This window comes from Lutra lutra, chromosome 7 (genome assembly GCF_902655055.1).
Source record: "Lutra lutra chromosome 7, mLutLut1.2, whole genome shotgun sequence".
NCBI lineage: Eukaryota > Metazoa > Chordata > Mammalia > Carnivora > Mustelidae > Lutra > Lutra lutra.
Window position 1 is genome coordinate 11,394,217 of NC_062284.1, and position 20,898 is coordinate 11,415,114.

General features: G+C 40.8%; 1 protein-coding gene across 5 annotated transcripts in view; it reads left to right on the plus strand.

Moving 5' to 3' along the window:
• CHD2 (chromodomain helicase DNA binding protein 2) overlaps positions 1-20,898 on the plus strand; it is a 116,879-nt gene that overhangs the window by 20,187 nt on the left and 75,794 nt on the right. For 4 of the 5 annotated variants that reach the window (XR_007128601.1, XM_047736639.1, XM_047736641.1 and 1 more), the window contains 7 exons: positions 3,012-3,243; positions 7,192-7,278; positions 8,990-9,051; positions 15,004-15,111; positions 17,090-17,230; positions 18,434-18,567; positions 20,663-20,888. Coding sequence is in view for 4 of the 5 variants with exons in the window: in XM_047736639.1 (XP_047592595.1) it covers positions 3,012-3,243; positions 7,192-7,278; positions 8,990-9,051; positions 15,004-15,111; positions 17,090-17,230; positions 18,434-18,567; positions 20,663-20,888 (990 nt within the window). In the remaining variant the exon portion in view is untranslated. The remainder of the gene's footprint in view (positions 1-3,011; positions 3,244-7,191; positions 7,279-8,989; positions 9,052-15,003; positions 15,112-17,089; positions 17,231-18,433; positions 18,568-20,662; positions 20,889-20,898) is intronic. The other variant, XM_047736640.1, reaches the window with a different exon arrangement.

Sequence of the window (20,898 nt, forward strand, 5' to 3'; positions counted from 1 at the left end):
TATTATAGTTGTATATTATTATATATATTACATTTTTATATATATTATGTATTATATCTCTGGTATATAATACTAGAGGTATCTGTCACCCGCGGAGATTGAGCAGTCCTCGGGCTTCCTCTGTGTCCTGCAAGTGGTTCAGTGAGGCTGGAGTGGTGGGGGTGAGAGGAAGGAGGGCCTAAGTGCTGAGTCTTGAGAACTTGAGGAGGGAGGCCAGGTTTCACAGGCACGTGGAGGGAGACTGGATGTTCCCAGTGACCGCCTGGGGTGGCTGGGGGGAGGTAGGCAGCCAGCTCCTCATCCTCAGGCCTCTAAGCACTCAGGCGCTTTGGTGTGTAGATGCGGCCTCCAGGTACATTCCTAACACCCTTCCAAGTGAGTGGAAAGGGGTTTCTTTCTAAACTCCTCTTCAGGAAATTCTGGAACTGTCTCTGTGATCGAATGGTGGAGGCAAAGGTAATAAATTCTAACTATTGCCATAAATTGTGTGGTATTGGTTGACTCACGAGCACTAGCAGGGAAGAACTTTGTGTTAGAAGGGGAACCTGAGCTTAGATGTGAAGTTGTGAAAATCCTACTAATGTTTGGGTAAGGTCTTGTCATTTATGGGGTCCTGCTGTCCTGCCTGCCATTCGGTGCTCTCATGACCTTGCCGAGGATGGCACAGGTTAAAAAGTGGCCTGGCTGTGAGAGAGGAGCTAGTTCAGAGACCCAACCTGTGGATGCTGAAGCCTGCACTTTTAAATCTTTTTTTAAATAGATTTTATTTTTATTTATTTGACAGGCAGAGATCACAAGTAGGCAGAGAGGCAGGCAGAGAGAGAGGACGAAGCAGGCTCCCTGCTGAGCAGAGCCAGATATGGGGCTCCATCCCAGGACCCTGGGATCAAGACCCAAGCCAAAGGCAGAGGCTTTAACCCACTGAGCCACCCAGGCTCCCCAAAGCCTGCACTTTTTACTACACTGTCCAGCCTTCCTCTTTATTTATTTATTTATTTTTGCCTGGTGACCACCTTGCGCTTGGTCACAGGTGGAGAGTAAGTGACTTAAGATACATTAGTCAGCTGGATTAGGCAGCTTTTACTGTCCAAAGGGCCAAGGTGTGTCAGTCAGTATAATGAGGCCTTGGAAGTGTCGAGTCACCTGTTACAGGGATCTCTGACTGGTTTTGGACATTGTGTAGCAGGGACAAGGTTTATTTTCTGAGTTGCTTAAGTTTTGAACCCTTGTGGTAAAGTAGAAGAATATGGGCCTTAGAGCCAGACTTGAGGGCTGGGATCCCTGCTGTTTCAGGTTTCTCATCTTCTTCTTTTCTTTTTTTAAGATTTCTGTGTTTACTTGTTTGTCAGAGAGAGAGAGAGAAGGCATGTGCACTGCGCTGGGTTCTCAAGCAGGGGGAGTGACAGACAGGAAGCAGCAGACTTCCTGTTGACCAGGGAGCCCAATGTGGGACTTAATCCTGGCACCCCTGGGCTCATGAACTGAGCTGAAGGTGGACACTTAACCAACTGAGCCACCCAGGTGTCCCGCAGTTTTCTCATCTTTCACCTGGGGATAATAATTCCTAATAGGATTATTTTGGGTAGTAAGCAAGGTTGTATATATATAAGTCCTTTGAGTAATGCTGGGTACCTATTAGATGATTAAGCAGTTAATATGTGGTTTCCCCTTCCTTTCTCCCCTCCCCAGGCTAGACTCCCCTGCCCCCCCAACACCATTCTCATTGATTGCTCCCTCATCTAAACTAAAAGGCTCCAGGGCTGTAATGTGCTTGTTGTGGATCACTTGGGATTTTGGGTATCAATCTCAGTTCCCGTGTCCTGCCCCTCTCCATTCTGTGGACGTGTTTGTCAAGTGATAGGCCCTCATTGCTAGTTGGGAAGATACAGTGGTGGTAAATTCGAAGCCTTCTTTACCCTCTTGGGCTTCATGCCATGGGAACTCAAGCCCCTTTTGTTAAGTTACCATGAACCCTGGGTTCTGGGTTGCTAATGCGCTTCCCCTCCTGTGCTCCAGCTCTGAGCAGAAGAGTTGGACAGCCCAGGTGTTATTCTGGAGTCGATCCAGTTTAGGTCTTTCCCTTTAGAGTAACTTCACCGATACCAGTGTGCCCCTGAATTGCTTTTACTCTACAGGGAGGGCATATTGCTTGTTCGACTCCCGGAGTTGATACCCCATCTTCCCATAGCCTTCTGGTGCTTCTGTTTGTGGCTTCTCCTGTCATCTGCCTACCTAGGTTGCTTTTTCCTGCGGGGTGTTTGGAATGAGGAAGGAGTGGGATGTGTGGTAGCCCATAGTGGTCTTTTTCGGATTAGGTGTTCACGTCACACTCGGAATGCTCTTTTTTAGTTTTTTTTTCTGTTGATTCTACCAGGGCCAGAACTCACTGCCAGAGATTGCAAGGCAGGACATCTGGTTGGGGGTAATGTCTGTGTGTTTTCATACCGCTCTCCAGATGAGCCTGATTTGCACCTGTGGTTGAGAACCAGTGATTGGATAATTGAACCAGGCTGTGTTCTTACTCTTGGGGTAATGTCGCTTTGCTTTTTTTTGTTCTGCATTGGGTTTTTCCTTTGTGTGTGTGTGGGGGGGTTGTCTTAGGGAGAGAATGATACTGAACAAATGAGACTTAGTGGACCCAGACTGGTTGACCTTCGTGTGTCACCTTGGGAGACTTGCTATCTTATTTCTGAGCTTCCGTTTTTCCTCATCTGATTGAAGAAGAAGATACTATCCCTCTTTGGAGTTTTATAAAAGAACTAACCTATACAAATTAAGTGGTAAATGGCATGATCTAAGCACTCAGGAAATTGTAGATACTAGGGAGGTTGGGAATGATAATGACATTATTTGCAGTATAAAAATACAAATCGGAATTTGAAGATTTTGATTTTGTATTACCAGAATTAATTCTCTGCTTTCATTTTACTGCTTCTTAAAAAAAACAGATTCTACAGAAACAGATTTATCTGCAGTTCTTAAATCTTAATTTTTTTTTTTTTTCAATTAAGTCACTCAGCATCTGAAGAAGCTTCCGGTTCAGACTCAGGCAGCCAGTCGGAGAGTGAGCAGGGCAGTGATCCAGGAAGTGGACATGGCAGTGAGTCAAATAGCAGTTCTGAGTCTTCAGAGAGCCAGTCGGAATCTGAAAGTGAGTCGGCGGGTTCCAAATCCCAGCCAGTCCTTCCAGAAGCCAAAGAGAAGCCAGCCTCTAAGAAGGAACGGATAGCGGATGTGAAGAAGGTATCTACTTTGCTGTACAGAGAAAGTGTGCTGCGAGCTGGGACCAGCTAGTAGACCTCTATTTCCCATGGAAAACTTATGAGTTAATCTGGATAATAAAAACTGTAGCTACCTTTTGTAATCATCTATTGCCTGTGGATATAAACAGGGACTGCTTTCTATTCTGTTTGATATAGTAGACACAGGGCCATAAGGAAAATAATTACATGAACCGTCAAATTACAAAACAAAAAGGCACATTTTTATAATTTTTTTTTTTTTTTAAAGAGTGAGCAAGCTAGTTGGGAGAAGGGGCAAGGGGCGAGGGGGAAAGAGAGAATCTTCCGTGGGGTCCATCCCCAGCACGGAGCCGGACACAGGGCTTGATTTCATGACCCTGAGATCATGACCTGAGGTGAAATCAAGAATCGGACGCTTAACCAGCTGAGGCACCCAGGCACCCCTATAGTTTTGGTTTTTAACATTTAAAAAGGTAATAGTCAATACTGAACAATACTAGAGAGAATTACTGACAGATGATTATGGAATGTAGTTGTAAAGCTTAGTGATGGATGATAACAACTCAAGAATAAGGATAGTTTTTTCGTATCTGAAGGATGGAAGAGAAATACTTCTCATAGGAAAAAAAGTTATCTGCATCTAGGCAATGTAGGTATTATGAACATAGAAGAGTCTTCTAGCAAAGAATGCAAACAAGCCAAAATCCTCAGTGTATAGTGTGGTCTCATTGAGGCACAAACTTTGAAGTGCATTCCTTTTAGGGAAAAATTAATGAGTTGGCCTAATTAATCACAAGAATGCAGCCAATCTTTTAAAATTCCATTTTGAGACACTTGTATTTGAATCACTGAAGATAGAAAAGAATATTCTTTTAGAAATTTAAGAATAAAATGCCCTAGTGAAATAAAAAGCTTTATGCTGAATCGGTTTTTATTCTTCTAAGATAGAAATCTAAGCACATATTTTTGTAGTAGTACAAACAATTTAAAATTACCTGCTGGATCTACAGAATAGCTTCAATAGATGTGCTGTGAGGGGTGGGAAAAGCAAAGCTGTCCCTTGCTACTTTAGTTAACAGAGGAGTGACTTTCAGACACTCAACTACTCTACCTTCTTGCCTGCTCATTGTATGGGTGGACCTTTCACAAGAGGGAATATATGTAGAAACACCTATTAGAGTTTTTGTTCTGAGTATCACTAAACTCAGACTAACTGCCCAGGCTTGTAGTGGAAGGCTTTTCTCTGTGATCTTCAGAGTGTAGTGTCAGAGCCTGGTTTCCTCTACATCTAGATCAGGTGCTCTTTTCAGAACACCACCACACAATTTTGAGGGAAGTATAATGGGTTGAAAAAGTCTGGATATGACTGGGGCGCCTGGGTGGCTCAGTGGGTTAAGCCGCTGCCTTCGGCTCAGGTCATGATCTCAGGGTCCTGGGATCGAGTCCCGCATCGGGCTCTCTGCTCAGCAGGGAGCCTGCTTCCCTCTCTCTCTCTCTGCCTGCCTCTCCGTCTACTTGTGATCTCTCTCTGTCAAATAAATAAATAAAATCTTTAAAAAAAAAAAAAAAAAGTCTGGATATGACTTTCATCTGTGCAGTGGAGATTTCTTGACTTGCAGAGTAAAGGAAACCATGGAAACCATTACTTAACATAGTGCTTAAAACGTCACTGAGATCATGTTGATCAGGATTCACAGTGGTTAAGTTTTAAGACCTTATATATTTAACCTTATATAAAAAAATAAAGGGAACTAAGAAGGGAAATCATGACTAAGACTGAATTTCATAATGGAAGTACAGCTTCAGACAGAAATATTAAAATATACTTCCAAAGTTAAGGTGATCAATTCCAAGAAGTTAAATAGTAAGGTTAATGCGTGGATGCGTGTTCTAACCAGTTAGAATGATTGGATTTTGACTTTAAGGATATTATTCTAAAATGAGAACTTCTGAGGAAAGCTCTTTGTTTTCTGTATACAGAGAACAATGTCCCTTTACATGGAAGCTTTTTTACTGAAGGGGGTTGAATTAGATATTGTGGCCCTCAAAAGGACAGAGATGAACTCGGGATGATATTAGTATGTGTACATTATGGTATAATACAGTCCCAGGAGTTGAGCCTGGATTCTTAGTATTTTAAAATGATAAAACTAATCAGTGGTCTTTTCAGTGATTTAGCAGTCCGAGTTTATAAAAGCTCCTTAAATACCTGTGCTGAGTAAAGAAATTTCATAGCTCTAACACAGGTCCAAAAAGGGGTCAGGGTTGAGGTAGAGGTTGGGGTTGGCATGGCTAGGTAAACCTCTTTGTCGCCTTTCTTTCTCTTCCAAATTTGTTCAGTGTTCTGCTGCCTCTGTCACCTAGATTTCCTGCCACTATGTTTTTCCTAACTCTGGTTGGGCACTCTGTCTTCTCAGCTCTGAGATTATTTCAAGGCCATTATGGATTTGTCCCCTTTATAAACTGAGAACACTGGATTCCATGATAAAATTGGATTCTTGTTCTAAAATGCCTTTTCCTAGAACATCTTGCTTGTTTTCTTTGGAGGCCTTGGTTTTCTTCAGCTTACTTGGCATTTTTTTTTTTTTTTTTAAGGCACTTTGGTAATATCCTCCCTTGCCTTAATGACATTCTGTTTTTTTCTGAGTTGTCTTTCATCAGTTTTGTCTTTTTTGGGGTCCACTTCCCACACTCTTCATGAGTCTCAGCCAGGGGCTTCTGCGGCCTCACTTTCTAAATATTTTCATGAGATTTGCTGTTACCTGTATTTTGACAGCAAATCCACATTTCTAATCTTGGCTCTCAGGCATTTCTTCTACGTGTTTATTAACATCTTCATTTCAGTGTTCCCACAATCCATCCAAATTCATTTTGCCTCTGTGTAACTGATTTCATTAGAAGAACGCCATGATATACTTGGTAATGATTATCTGTGGGAAGGAGACCGAGGTTGGGGGTTAAAGACACTCAGAGGTTTTGTGGGGCCTTCTACATTTTTTCTATAGATTTGTTGATTTGAGTCTTTTTATTATAAGATGATGTTGGTATATTGTGGGAAAAAAAAAAAAAACTGTCTCTCCAACTAAGCTCTCCTACTTATTTATTTTCAGTAGAAAAAAGGTGGTTTTATGAAGGCACGGGAACAGGACCCATAGACCGAAAGAGCTGCCTACTTAACTTATTTTGAGATTTTACTTAAGTAATCTGTATAAGCAACATGGGGCTTGAACGTAGAACCCTGAGATCAAGAGGTGCATGTGACTGAGCCAGCCAGGTGTTCCTACTTTTTTCTTTTTCTTTCTTTTTTTTTTTTTAAATTACTAGTGAAGATTGTTACTAAAAATCAAGTCCCAAAAACCAGGCAAAGGGTAATTACTGTTGGAGAATAAAATAGAATGATCCAGAGAAAGATTGGCAGTGGTGCTCATTTCTGGAACTTCTAGCTAAGTGTCAGAAATGCCCAATATGCGTGCTTCCGGCATGTTATGTATGCATCCTGAGGAATTTAAAGAAATAGACAAATGTTCTGATTCTTATTTAATTAGAATTGTCGGGGACTTGCTTGTTTTTTGAGCTCCGAGATAGGTCAGTGTGCGGTCACACCTGAAACTGGAAAGCATTAGGGACTTAAAATTCATCAGTAAAAACTTTGTCTTCAGTGGAAGCTTTGCCATATTACTCAACTGTAAGTTTATATTTTAATGACCAGTACTCAGCATGCCATGTAGTTTGAGAGCCATTCAGTAAAGAAGAGGCATTGTTAAACTTCACTGTGTTCAGGGTAATACAGGGGGTACTTTATTATCTCTAAACAAAGCTAACACAAAACAACCCTTTTGATATTTAGTTACTTGAATTTTTTTTAGATGGAGATACATGTTCCAGTAATGAAAATAGTAAATGGGGGATCAAGAAAAAAGGATTCACACATGGTCTATTAATTTTACAGATGTGGGAAGAATATCCTGATGTTTATGGGGTTAGGAGGTCAAACCGAAGCAGACAAGAACCATCACGATTTAATATTAAGGAGGAGGTAAGAAAAAGAAATGCTTTAAGAGGATACATTTAAATTCCTTATCTTACCTCATCCTTTTCAACTCTGGTGTGTATGTTCCCATTAACGTGAGCTTTTTGCCTGAGAATTAAGTGACTCTGTTGCGAGCTTTCTCAACCTAGAACTGCAAGGAAAGCCACAGGTGTCTTTTAAAGAAAAGAAATTTACCAGGAAGATTGTGTCACAATGAATGTTTTAGTAGAGTGTTAGAGTATTATACAGTATTGGCTTCACATCTTTATTTTCATTTTTTTAAATGTTTCTGGATTTCGAGTGAAATTGATGATTGCAAGAAGTTTATCTTTTAAAATAACCTAGTTTCTAAATCTCTTAGATTTTGTTAAATGAGTCACTTGTTTGGTAAATGTAATAATGGACGTAGTTTCAGATTTATTTTCCGAGAAAGGAAGGAGAGTTTGTGTAACCTAAGTAATGTGTTTTAACTAATTCTTCAAATTTGCTTTCTGGTTTTAGTGTACAGTATAAAATACTTTACGCATATAACTCTGATCTAATTGTGAGAGATTGAATGGATTGGTGATTTTTAAAAATTGGTATTATGTACTGGGTTCTTTTGTTTCCATAGCATCAGACTTTTCTCACCTTTCTCAGTTTGTGTGTTATTTTTGTCCATTCTTAACCTCTATATTGGGTTTATGGACCACATTCTGAAGAGATGCTCTTTTACGTCTCCGTGAAATGGCCCCTTTCTGCATTCTTAGGAGGACTTTGCTATTCTTAACTATGTAATATCCTTCTGATGAAGGTGAAATGTTAATATCAGAGGTTAGTGAGTTGGGGGGTGGATTTTGGTAAATGTACTTTACAGATCTAGTTGACTATAATATCCACATTGCCTTCATGGTGTTTTATTTTGAATGACCTGAGTGGTTTGCCTTAGCTTTCTTTTTCCTCGGTGTCTAGGCCTAGGTTCCTGAGCCATGTTGGTTACAACCAGTCCCATAGTTGAGTCACTCTTGTCCTCTTGTATATAAATTAACACATTTTCGGTAGGGCACAAGACTAACAGCAGTAGGAATATTTGCCAGTTTCCCTAAGTTTGGGGGGAAAGAGCTGTTTAGATGTTTTTGACTGCATAAACTTTCCTTGGCCTAGTGCTGTCAAGCCAGACAGCAGAGCACTGTCAGCTTGTGATTGAACATGCTCTTTAATGAGTCTGAAATGGAATAGATCAGTAGGTCAGCACCTTTAATGGCACACTAAATGTGGTATTTTCACATGATATTCGAGATCTGCAGTATCCAGTACGGTTGCCACTAACATGTGGCTTTTAAAATTTGTATTAAAGTCCAATTAAAGGAAGGATTCCGTTCCTTAGCCGCACTAGGCACATTTCAGGGGCTCAGCAGTCCCTTGTGGCTGCTGGCTACTAGATTGGATCCTGCAGATACAGAACATTTCCATCATCACAGAGAATTTTATTGGCCATGCCCTTGTGGATGTTAAGCCGAGAGAAATGTTTCCTGGTGTTAGAGGTAACTCCATTATAACAGACAGATTAATCCAAAGGAAAAGAAGAGTGAGCGCCACCAAACACAGGGTTCTTTTGTCTGAAAGCTCATGTTGAATGATGTTATGATGGAGCAGATTGTTGAATCAGGGGTTCGTGTTGTCCCTGAGAACTGTGAATTAAAGTCTGTGATCATTTCTCCCCCCTCACACACTGAAGGCAAGTAGCGGGTCTGAGAGTGGGAGCCCAAAAAGAAGAGGCCAGAGGCAGCTGAAGAAACAGTAAGTCTTCCATGGGGCACTACTTCACACAGGGGTTTTGAGCACGTCCACTTCTGTGGGGCTGCCTTTGTTGTGTGGTAGTCCACTCCGGGTCCCAGAGTCTGCTGCTCCTCCTGCTGTCCTGGGCCACGGTCTGCTGTGTCCCGCTGCCTTAGCAGCCCTTGAAGCCCAGAGACCCCAGCTTGTGTGTGCCCCATGTGTGCTGGGCTACAGCTTACCCCACCTGGTAAGCCCGTTAGCCCCGTTGTGGTTTTCTTTAAAATGTGCACAAATTCCATTGTGATTGAACAAGGAACAAATGGAGATTGGCTTTTTTTCCCTTTTCATGTGGTTCTCACTGAACACCCAATGTAGTATGAAATTTCTCACTGTTCTTACTATGTAATTTTAATACTGCAGTTCACAAGGCAGAAAATTTTAATTCTCGGGCATAGAAATTCCTTTAGAACATAGATTATATATTTATTATTTTTAAAATTTACAATTCTACTTAAGGTGAAAAAAATATTTTTATTTATATTTTTTAGAATTTAAAAATCATCCTTGGAGGGGGTCTGGATCTCTGATAGTCTGAATTCTATGGCCCGTCTCCTCAGGGGCTGCATTTGAAAATGTAGATCCTGAAATCCTGGCAGACAAATTCAGGGGTTTCTCATGGTAAATAGTTGTCCATGGTGCCTATTAAAATAGAACCCCAGTTATATATATTTTCTGTCCTAAAATATTAGTATTCCTTAATAAATTTTTGGCCTAAGGCAAAGGAGTTTGAATTTTTTAAACCTGTTTTCTCATTTTCCGAAATAGAGTAATACTTGTTCTGCCAACCTAACAGGGTTGTTGGAAACTATGCTAGGGAAAGTCAGATATTTAGTATTGCCCTCCCCAGAGCACATCCAATTTTCAGTTGTGTTTTAAATATTTAATTAGAGTTGGAGGAGAAACTGTAGGCAGGCCTGTACTTCTTGGCATCTTAAAAGACTTTTGTTCTACTCCAGTCCCATGGCAAGCTTGGGAAACTGTTCTGATCTAATGGCCTTTTGGGAGCCTTTGGGAAGTCCATGCACTTGGTCTTTTCTCCACCATCTGGCTACATTCTTCTGGTCTCTTGACTCGTATCTACATGGTGCTGTGCTTGAAAACCTCTATAACCTACTTTAAGAGCCTTCTCTGCCTGTGCAGAAGCCCACTGGCCCCTGTACTTATTTTCCTCCAGTCATCCTGAGAGTTCTCTAAAGTTGACAGCCCTCAGTGGCCTTCCTTCTCCTGAGTAGAACCTCTTAGTTTCCTTTCAGGGGCCTGTATCTTCTGTAAGGCTGCTTCCCAGCCCCAGGTTCTTCCTTAGGAACTTGTAAGAGCTGTGGGAGTTCCCTTCATGCTTATTTGTGTGGGGGCACTGGGCTAGCCTCACTTCCTACTGTCCACTGTGCAGCTGGTGAGTACCGGGCTTATGAGGAGCTTTTCTTACTTAGTGAGTAAGATTAATTGGAGGAGGTGCCACAGTAACTGAAGTTGGAAGGCACAGTACTAAAGGGAGCCCTCTGTGATCTGAGCAAGCTCAGTAGAACCTAGTGTGGGGGCACATAGATTTCAGAATTGACTCAAAGAGAGTGGAAATTTTGAAGTATTAGCACAGGGAAATGCTTTTCTGAAACCCTGCAGACTGTACCAGATTTTGAAGTTCTTTTAAAGGAGCTATTTTTATTAACTTTATTTTTTGAATTCAAACTTTAAAAAAAGCTCTAAGAACAAAAATAGTGTAAGGAATGCCTGTGTACTTTACCCAGATTTACCATTTGGTTACTATTTTTGCCCCATTTGCTTTATTGCTGGGGGTGCTTTTCTTTGTATATATTTATATATGCATGCACATAATATTTTTTCTGAACCACCTAAGACTAGGATTGACACACATCATGGCCTTTTACCCCTAAATACTGAAGTCTGGATTTCCTAAGAAGAAGACTATTCTCTTTCCTAAGTACAGGGTAGTTTTAATATAAATAGATTTAACATTGCTAAAATATTTTAGTCTAATTCATATTCCCATTTTGTTAATTGACCCAGTAATGTCTTAAAACATTTCCTACCTCCACTGCAGGGTCCCATCTAGGGTTAGATATTTTATGTAAGTGGTCAGGTTTCTTCACAGCACTATCACAGTGCTTTCACACTACTTTGCTTTGATGACTTTGGCATTTTTAAAGAATAGAGTTTCACAAGGGACTAACTCCCCAGAGTCATAATGTGAATTAGCATTTTAAAAATTCAGAAGTTACACAGTGTAATGTTCCTATACAATATTGAAAACATTTTTCAAGTTAGTTGGCAATGTTAAAAATTTGGGAAATGGTACTTAAGAGTCCAGATTTCTAGCTTCTTAGAAAAATCTGTCAGTGCTGGCCCCTATAACAGTGGTCTTTATAACCTGATGGACTGGGAGTTCTCCATTTGACCCCATTTACAGACTTTGCCTGGCCTAATGGGTATTTTAGTCGTAACCCCTGACCTAGTCATATTAACCAATAAAATTTTTCATTTATTTTACCCACTCCTGCTGTTTTAATCACTGAACTGTTACCCATGCCGCACTTACTAATGTCCAGATTTGTGAAAAGTTGTATAGGATTTTTGCTGACTCATGGTCCCACCAGTGCTTCAAACCGCTCTAAAATGGTTCCAGAACCTTTTCTCCCAACTGTAGTTTAAAAAAAAAAAATGTGTTCACTGTAAGTCACTTGAAGTTTTTCTCCTGGGATCATAGCACGCCCCCCCCCCCCACGAGTGCTTTGAGTTGGAACTCTGTCACAAACTCATGACACAGTGGAGGAGAATCTGTTAGCTCCAGATTTTCCTTTTTCATTGGAACTTCTTCCTGAAAGGCCTTTCTTCTGGGAAAATGTACTGAAAATAAATGAAGTTTAAGCAGCTCTTTTCTTCTTTTCCTGATCTGCCTTCTAAAAGTAGAGGATAGAGGAGCCCCCTTCTTTGGGCTTTTAGTGATAATTAGTAGGACTCTTGGCCACAGTTTAGGCCTGTTTTATTTATGAAGGAATTTTGTGCATTCCCTCCTTCACAGCTGTTTATAGATTTGATTTGTGTCTTAGGATCTGCGTTCTGCCCAACACCTTTTTCCGATAAAGGAACAAAACTATCCCTACTTAGCTTGCATTCTGACTTTTTCATGTCTATTTACATTGCCTTAGAGCCTCAGTGGCCAAATCTTAGTATTTTTCTCCCCAGTTCCTAAGATTTTGGTAAAAATTTCATTGATTCCTTCTTAGGGAATCCCGCTGATGCCCTCTTAAAGCTGGATTTGGCAATTCAGGTCTCCTTTGACATGTGAAAATTTTATTAATCATAATCTTGTATTTTATTTCTATTTTTTAAAGATTTTATTTATTTATCAGAGAGAGAGAGACAGAGAGAGAGAGAGAGAGAGCGCGCACAAGCTGGGCAGTGTCAGGCAGAGGGAGTAGGAGAAGCAGACTCCCTGCTCAGCTAGGAGTCCAATGCAGGACTCAATCCCAGGACCCTGGATCACAACCTGAGCGAGAGGCAGATGCTTAACTGACTGAGCCTCCCAGGCAGCCCAATCACAATCTTATATTTTAGACAACTCCCAATTGTAGCCTGACTTGTAATGTATGGCTTAGTCAGGGAGTCATCATCCTAAAATTTGTATTATGTGTAAGAAACCAGAGATCTAAGAGAGCCCTTGACATCTGCAGGGTTGGGAAGTAATGTTTTTGTAGCTGATCACTCTTCTCACTTCCTCTTTATTCAGAGTGACTTAGTGTCACTGATCCTAACTTACTTTTTCCCCTGTTCTTGAAAGTTAAAACAAAATTTAAAATAATCCATCCAGTTTCAAATACATGTACAAATTTAGGCCAAAAGCCTTTAGTTGTTCAGATCCTCCCAGAACGGGTAGCTTGTCTTTTCCTGATTCTTTAGTCTTCAGTGGGTTATGATTGAAAGGAGGAGGGCTGCAGGTTTGACATGGAACGCCGGACTCCTCGTTCTCGTTGGGCCAGTTGTTTTGCTCACTTATGGTACATTCTCGTACTGGAAGATGCTCAGTCTTCCTAGTTGTCCATAAGTCTATACACCTGCAATTTAGCTGGAAAACTAGCCTCAGCACTGGTGAAGGTTACTGCCATTATTGTCTCAGGGTTGTAGAAGTGGACCCCTTAGCTGCCCTGATTTAGGTTCTCAGTTCCTGGGCCGTTAGGTAAATTACAACTAATACTTGACCGTGGATCTTTCTCATCTGATCTGCTCTCCCTTACATCTTAGTTGTTTTGTGTTCTTTCAAGCTATTTTCCTGTGAAACCACTTTGGTTTGGCTATGTGAGCCCCTTCCAAGGGGTAAACTGTTCTGAACTTGGTCCAAGAAAGATTACAGCCTCATGGTGCCAGTCTCCCAGTGCCTGGAGACCGCTTCCTTCCTCCCTTCCGGGCTATCCCCTTCTATTCCTTTGATTGCTTAGCAAATAGTTCTTGTACTTAGTTCTAGGGAAAGGGATTAAGTCAGGTATCCAGCGTGTAGTTAGACATAAGGAGGTCTTTGTTTAAATGAGAGAAGGAAGGCTATTAGGCAATATTAATAGGCCTTGGTGAATTAGCAGTCTGCTTCCAAAAAGTACCCTATCTGTCTATTAGACTGATAGGATTCATTCTCAATTATTTCTTTATTTAACAAAGCAGTGTCTCCCTTCATTTGCTTGCCTTTGTGCTAAGTCTGGTGCAAAGGTGAACAGAAGTGGCCCTGCCCAGAAGCAGTCACCTATGCCAGAGGAGATGGATATGAAGTACACAGTGCCCGTGGAACTTGAGTAATGTGTTCTGTTGGCTCTTCATGCTTTCTAGAGTCTCCACTCACTCAGGTGTTAGTGTGGCTCCCGGGCTTTTTAGGAAGATTCTCAGGAATCGGTTGATAACCACCTTCTTGCAATAAGCTTCCTTTATTCCTTTGACCTATTCTCTTATGAAGAATGTGGACGTGACTTTGTGATTCTCTATTAGTTGTCTTTAGCATCATCTTACTTCCTAGTCATGGGCCCAGAGGCGCAGTGGTGATTGCTTTGTAAAACCTCAGGTACTTGCCTGTGAGGTTTGTTTTTTTTTTCCTGGATAGTTCATGCCCAGTGACTATTATATGTTCCTTCCTTTTTCCCTAGAAATGAGCTAAGCCCCACATTTGGTCTTCAAACCTCAAAAACTCTGGGGTGGTAGGAGAGACCTATAAGATATGGCTCCTTAAAGCCTTCTAAGATCTCAAGGAGCAAAGGAATACCTACTTTGTCTAATAAATAATTACTAAAGACTACATCTTTAGCTGAACAGATTATTTAGTAGGTGGTAGGTTTATTGTGAAAAATAATTTTAGGGACTGTTTCATCAAATATATTCTAAACATGTTAAAATATCCAGTATAGTAGTTCTAGAAGGAGTCTAACCAATATTAGCATCATCTTTAAATTTGGTAAAATTCAAGTTTTTAGGCCTCTTATTAGACTTGTTGAATAAGAAATTATAGCTGTGGTCCAAAAATTTCTTTTAGTAAGTTTTTCAGGTGGGTTCTGGTCATCTTAAAATTTGAGAACTAGTCTAGTATATATTATGGCTTCAATCCATTCAATGATAGTAAATAAAAATAGCGTATGAGAGATTTAATAGCTTTTTTTTTTTTTTTTGCCAGAATAGTTTAAAAAAATACTATTGTAGTATCCATTTTCATTTATTTTTGTCACCAGAGAAAAAACAGTCCAGGAAGGAACACAGCCAAAATTTAAATGGAGCTAGAATAAACCTTTTTTGGCCATAATGCCTAAAATACTCATGCTCTGCCTTTTGGAGAATCCGATTGAAGTTGGTTTTGTCAGATTCTTCAAATTAAACAATCTTGAGTTCTTTTAGAAAAAAATGATTTTGCTTTGCTTTTGATCACAGAGAAAAATGGAAACGGGAACCCTCAGAAGATGAACAGGAACAAGGCACCAGTGCAGAGAGCGAACCAGAGCAAAAAAAAGTGAAAGCCAGAAGACCTGTCCCCAGAAGGTGCAGTGTTTGCTTGAACCTCTCTGCTTCTGGTGGCGCTTAATTTGTTAGATGGTGGATGATTTGGTGTCAGAACGACAGCCTTCATTGATGGGGTACCACATGTTGTGACTCTGGGCTTTGGAAGTCTCTGTTCACTTCTTGCCAGTCTACCTCATTAGCAAGTGATTAGATGTTGGGGACGCTTACATTTGACTGGGTGCTTGCATGGTATGTCTCACACAGCGAAGCTTCTTTTTCTTCCTCCATGCTGTACTAGTTATGAGGGGTGGACTTGTCTTCTGCTTTTAAAAAAACCTCCCTGTGTATTTGAGTAGTGTGTAGGCTCTTTTTGGGAGAAGTAATTCCTGAGTTTAAAACACTGGCTGGTTGAAAGCATGCTTCACTGCTTATTACCTTGTTCTTAGACTCTATCACGAGCAGAGAATGGGATTGTGCAGAGAAGGAAGTCTGAGGTGGTAGGAAACTTTGGTAATTTTTGTTCAGATGTCTGGCAGCAGGGTACTGGTATTGATGAAAGGAAGGCGGGAGGCTGAGATCGTAGGGAAGTTTACCTCAGAGTAATGCTTAGGATGGGGTTGACAAGCTTTTGCCTTTGGGCCAGATCCCACTCACCACCTATTTCTGTACGGCCAAGTGTAGCTTTTATAGATCAACATTTATAGTCTGATAGTAGGGAACACTAAGTTTGAACCTCAGTTAAATGAAATGTTATCCTTTCAGAAAGAATTCTGTTCTTCTCATTAGATGTGTATCGCAGAAAGTGTACTGAGTGATGATTATTCTGAGTGTTGTCAGTAAATATTATGTGAAAATTCATTTTCCCTCGTTATATCAGTGCCTGGGTAGTGGCCTCAGTTTTGCTTCTTGTCTGGGAAAGCTAAAAATATTTATGCTCTGTCCATTTGCAGCAAAACATTTGCCTACCTCCTACTTAGGACATTCTACAGCTGCCCCCACCCCAGAAGGGAAATTCACATCTGAGTTTGGTGTCCTTTTGTCCAGGTTTAAGTGCCTCCTCAGCTTTCTCTTCTAGAGTTTACCTGTCATTTACCCTGATCAACGGTCTGTGTGGCATTGGTTATGGAAGATAAAAGAGAGACAGGCAGGATTGTGGGTTTCCATCTCCCCCTTTCTCCTTTTGCCTTTTTATCATGGGTAGCGTATTTGGGGATTTCCTTCCGAGTGCCCAGGCTGTGGCGTTCTGTGCTGGTTGTTGCTGGGAGTCATGCACGGGGCTCTCTCCGCAGCCTGTTCAGCCGGTGTGCGGCAGGGTGTGCGCGCTCTCAGGTCGTCTTCCGGGTATGCTTTGTGTGCATGTAACAGAAATTCATGTGGAGTGATTTCTGTCCTTTGCTCCTTCTGTATAGACAGCATTTCATGTATCTTGTTCTGCGTTTTTCTTTCCTTCTCTTGGAAATGTTTCCTATCAAAACATGGAAACGTTTTGGTGTTTTTTTTTTGAGGGGCGGTGCTGGCTACCTAGTATTCTGTTCAGGAACTGATTCCCAGCTGATGAAGATTTAGCATTTTCCTAATTTTTTGTTATTGCAAATAGTACTACGGTGAATACCTTACTACGCCTGTATCTGTGTGTATCTGTAAGAGCAATTCCCGGAAGTAAAATTGTTAACTAACGTTTGTGAGTTTGGTATTTTCAAATTGCCCGCCAAAGAGGTACCATCAGCAATAGGTTGCATGTCCGGTAGTCGTGAGGAACAGTGGAGAACCATTGCCTGGGAATCCACTGTGTCTCTTTATGTGATTGAGGATTCTCAGCATTAGAATCACTTCTGTGTTGAAAACACAGATTTCTAGTCAATTAGAATCTCAGCAGATGGAACCCAGGAATGTTCATGGCTGACACTCCCCAGGTTAATCCTGTGTGTGTACTGCTGCTCTGGGAAATGATAAAGATTTGAAACAGACACCAAGGGATAGAGTGAAGACTTTGCTATTTTTTCTCTTCTCATTTCAGAACAGTGCCCAAACCTCGTGTTAAAAAGCAGCCGAAGACTCAGCGTGGAAAGAGAAAAAGGCAGGATTCTTCTGATGACGATGATGAAGATGACGAAGCTCCTAAAAGGCAGACTCGTCGCAGAGCGGCTAAAAATGTTAGGTGGGTGGTGCCCCAGAAGTCTTCCACTGGCGAGAGGGTGACGGTGTAGTCGGCTAGAACTTGGTTGTGGTAAGGGCAGGATTTGCATCTGATAGGCGGAAGTAATGACCCATGTCCGGAGGCTGTGCTCAGAGATGTGATCAGTGTTCTTGTAGGAGTGCTGTGGGCCGGTGGGAATGTGGAAAGAAGAGTGGCTCATTCGAGGCCTTCGTTCCTGAAAAGAAAACTGCTTCAGGGTGATGCCTTCATTTCATACCTTCCTTTCTCAGGAAAGATGTTTGGATTGTATTCTCAGTTCTAAATTGCTCCTTCAGTTAGTTTCTCCTCAGGATCAGATTACATATTCGTTATAATAGTTTTATTAAGTTTACTAATAGGGTATGAAGCACTAACAGGAAATAAAAGAGGAAGGGATACATGCCAACATCAGTGTTTTATTTTATAGGAGTCAAGGGCATTTCATTTTCTTCTGGAGGATACACAGGTTTCTTCTGGTCTACTTAAAGGTGGTGAAGCTAAGTCCTGGAGATACTAACATGGCCGTGTGTCCAGTTAATGACTCCACAGCTAGGACTAGGTGCCGAGTATGCTAACATATAGTTCAGCACTTTGTCCTCCTGCAGCTGTTACACATTCAGGAGTGTGTTTTTCTCTTGTGTGACTCCCAGACCATTTATTGCCCCTATATGGTGGGAGGTTACGTGTTAATATTACCAGGAAGTATGTTAGTTGAAGTTTTCAACAGTTTGAGAATACTCACATTTCATCTTCAAATATCATCAGGAAACAAAATATAGGGTTCAAGTGTTTAGTCTTAGAAATACAGCTTTCTTTTTGCTTAATGAAACAGTAACTGTTTTTTCATTTATTATGCATTTTCTTTGTAGTTGTTCCCTTGTTTATATAGTCATGATCTCATATCACAAAACAAAAGCATAGCTGTGTCCTCCTGTATCTCGCTTATACAGATCACTGCAAATGTAGTCTGTTTTTATTTTAAACTGTGAGTAAACCTTGCAGTTCTCAGTGAACATGCATTACTTCCTAAGTAGGATGAAAAAGAACTTTGAGCCCACTTTAACTGTGGCTGATCTTAAAACATGTTGGATCCAAAAGGGTATATGGTTTAGTGAGATTATTATTTGGTGGTGTTTAAGTCTGAAAAGGCAGTTTCTCATTTATTCAGCATTATTCCTCATGCAGTTACAAGGAAGACGATGACTTTGAGACCGACTCCGACGACCTCATTGAGATGACTGGAGAAGGAGCCGATGAGCAGCAGGATAATAGTGAAACTATTGAAAAGGTCTTAGACTCAAGGCTGGGAAAGAAAGGAGGTATGTGTCTTTGGGAAATAAATTACTACTTTTTTTTTTTTTTTTAAAGATTTTATTTGTCAGAGAAGAGAGAGAGCATGCACGTGCACAAGCAGGGGGAGGAGCAGGCAGAGGGGGCAGACTCCCTGCTGAGCAAGGAGCCCAATGTGGGACTCGATCCTAGGATGCTGGGATCATGACCCGAGCTGAAGGCAGATGTTTAACTGACTGAGCCACCCAGGTGTCCCCAAATTACTTCCTATATGTGCTCAGTGAGGCCCAAATCTTCTGTATTTCAGCTCTGAATTTCAGTCCGTGCTCTTATTTGTTGTGAAGAGTGGAAGTTTTTCTTTCTTTCTTTCTTTCTTTCCTTTTTTTTTTTTTTTTTGCTTTTTCAAGTTTTTATTTAAATTTCAATTAGTTAACATACAGTGTAATATTAGTTTCAGAAAATTCAGCACTTCCACACATTACCTGGTGCACATCACAACTGCACTCCTTAGTCACCATCACCTGTTTCTACCCATCCCCACCCACCCTGCCTCCATTCTAGTAACCATCAACTTGTCCTCTACAATTAAGAATCTGTTTTCCTCCATGTTTATCTGTTTTATTTCTTGAACTCCACATGAGTGGAATTACATGGTATTTGTCTCTGACTTATTTTACTGAGCATAATACTCTCTAGTTCCATTTCTGGTGTTGCAAACAGCAAGATACCATTCTTTTTTATGGCTGAGTAATATTCCATTTTCTTTATCCGCTCATTTATCAGTGGATGTTTGGACTCCTTCCATAATTCGGCTGTTGTTGATCGTGCTGCTGTAAACACTGGGTGCTTAGGTCTCTTCAAATCAGTGTTTTTGTATCCTTTGGGTAAATACCTAGTAGTACAGTTTGCATGAACTGTGGGAGTTTTTTTGAGCCAGTCTCATGGTTCATTGTTGAGGATATAGGGATATGTGCAATATGCCTTTGAGACTTAAAAACTAAGATGGTAAAGATGTGTTAATCTCTTAAAAAGCAGTGATGTAGCAGAGATTCTTGCTTACAGACATTAAACAAATTTACCTTTAATTAGGTGTTTCTGAATCTCCTTGTGAAGTGTATCAAACTGGCTAAATACATTTGTGGATGATAGCAAAGATTTTTTTTTTATATCTAATTTGAGGTATCGCCTAACTCAGTTTCTTTGAGGTAACCTTCCATATAGAAAATATAAAATTATTGCCTAATTCTTTTTTTTTTTTTTAAAGATTTTATTTATTTATTTGGGGGAGAACGAGTGAGAGAGAGCATGAGAGAGGAGAAGGTCAGAGGGAGAAGCAGACTCCCCAAGGAGCTGGGAGCCCGATGCGGGACTCGATCCTGGAAGTCTGGGAACATGACCTGAGCTGAAGGCAGTTGCTCAACCAACTGAGCCACCCAGGCGCCCTGCCTAATTCTTTTTTCTCTGTCTTTTTTTTTTTTTTTTTTTTCCATCCAGCCTCACTTGAGGTTAAGAGAATAAACAGAGAACTTTGGATGGGTTGGTAATTGGCATTGGGTGGTGGTGGGAATTTTTATTTTCTTAGTATTTCTGGGGAGATAGACTTGTTTTATGAGTCAGGAGGGACCAAACCAAAAGGATGCTTCTCTTCCATTTTAATTGTGTTTGGACAAAAGGATTTCTTTAACTTCACCAGCAAATTCTGGAAAATACTTTTTATTTATTTATTTTTTTTAAGATTTTTAAATTTATTTACTTGACAGAGATCACAAGTACACAGAGAGGCAGGCAGAGAGAGAAGGGGGGAAGCAGGCTCCCTGCTGAGCAGAGAGCCCGTTGTGGGGCTCAATCCCAGGACCCTGAGATCAAGACCTGAGCTGAAGGCAGAGGCTTAACCCACTGAGCCACCCAGGCACCCCTGGAAAATATTTTAAAGTATAGAAATTAGGTTTGGACTTTGAAAATACTTGAAATAACAGATCTTGTCCATCCTGTATTGTTTGTGAATTTCTGCATGTTTTTAAGTCAGAGGACTTTGGTGTTTCATCCAAAAAAGGATATATGCTTGAGAAGCTTTCAATGTCTAGTTTAATGCACTTTTTAAAGTTTACCCAAATCCTTTTGTAGCCACTGGAGCTTCTACTACTGTATATGCGATCGAAGCTAATGGAGACCCTAGTGGTGACTTTGACACTGAAAAGGATGAAGGCGAAGTCCAGTACCTCATCAAGTGGAAGGGTTGGTCTTACATCCACAGCACATGGGAGAGCGAAGAATCCTTACAGCAGCAGAAAGTGAAGGGCCTAAAAAAATTAGAGAACTTCAAGAAGAAAGAGGATGAAATCAAGCAATGGTACATTTTT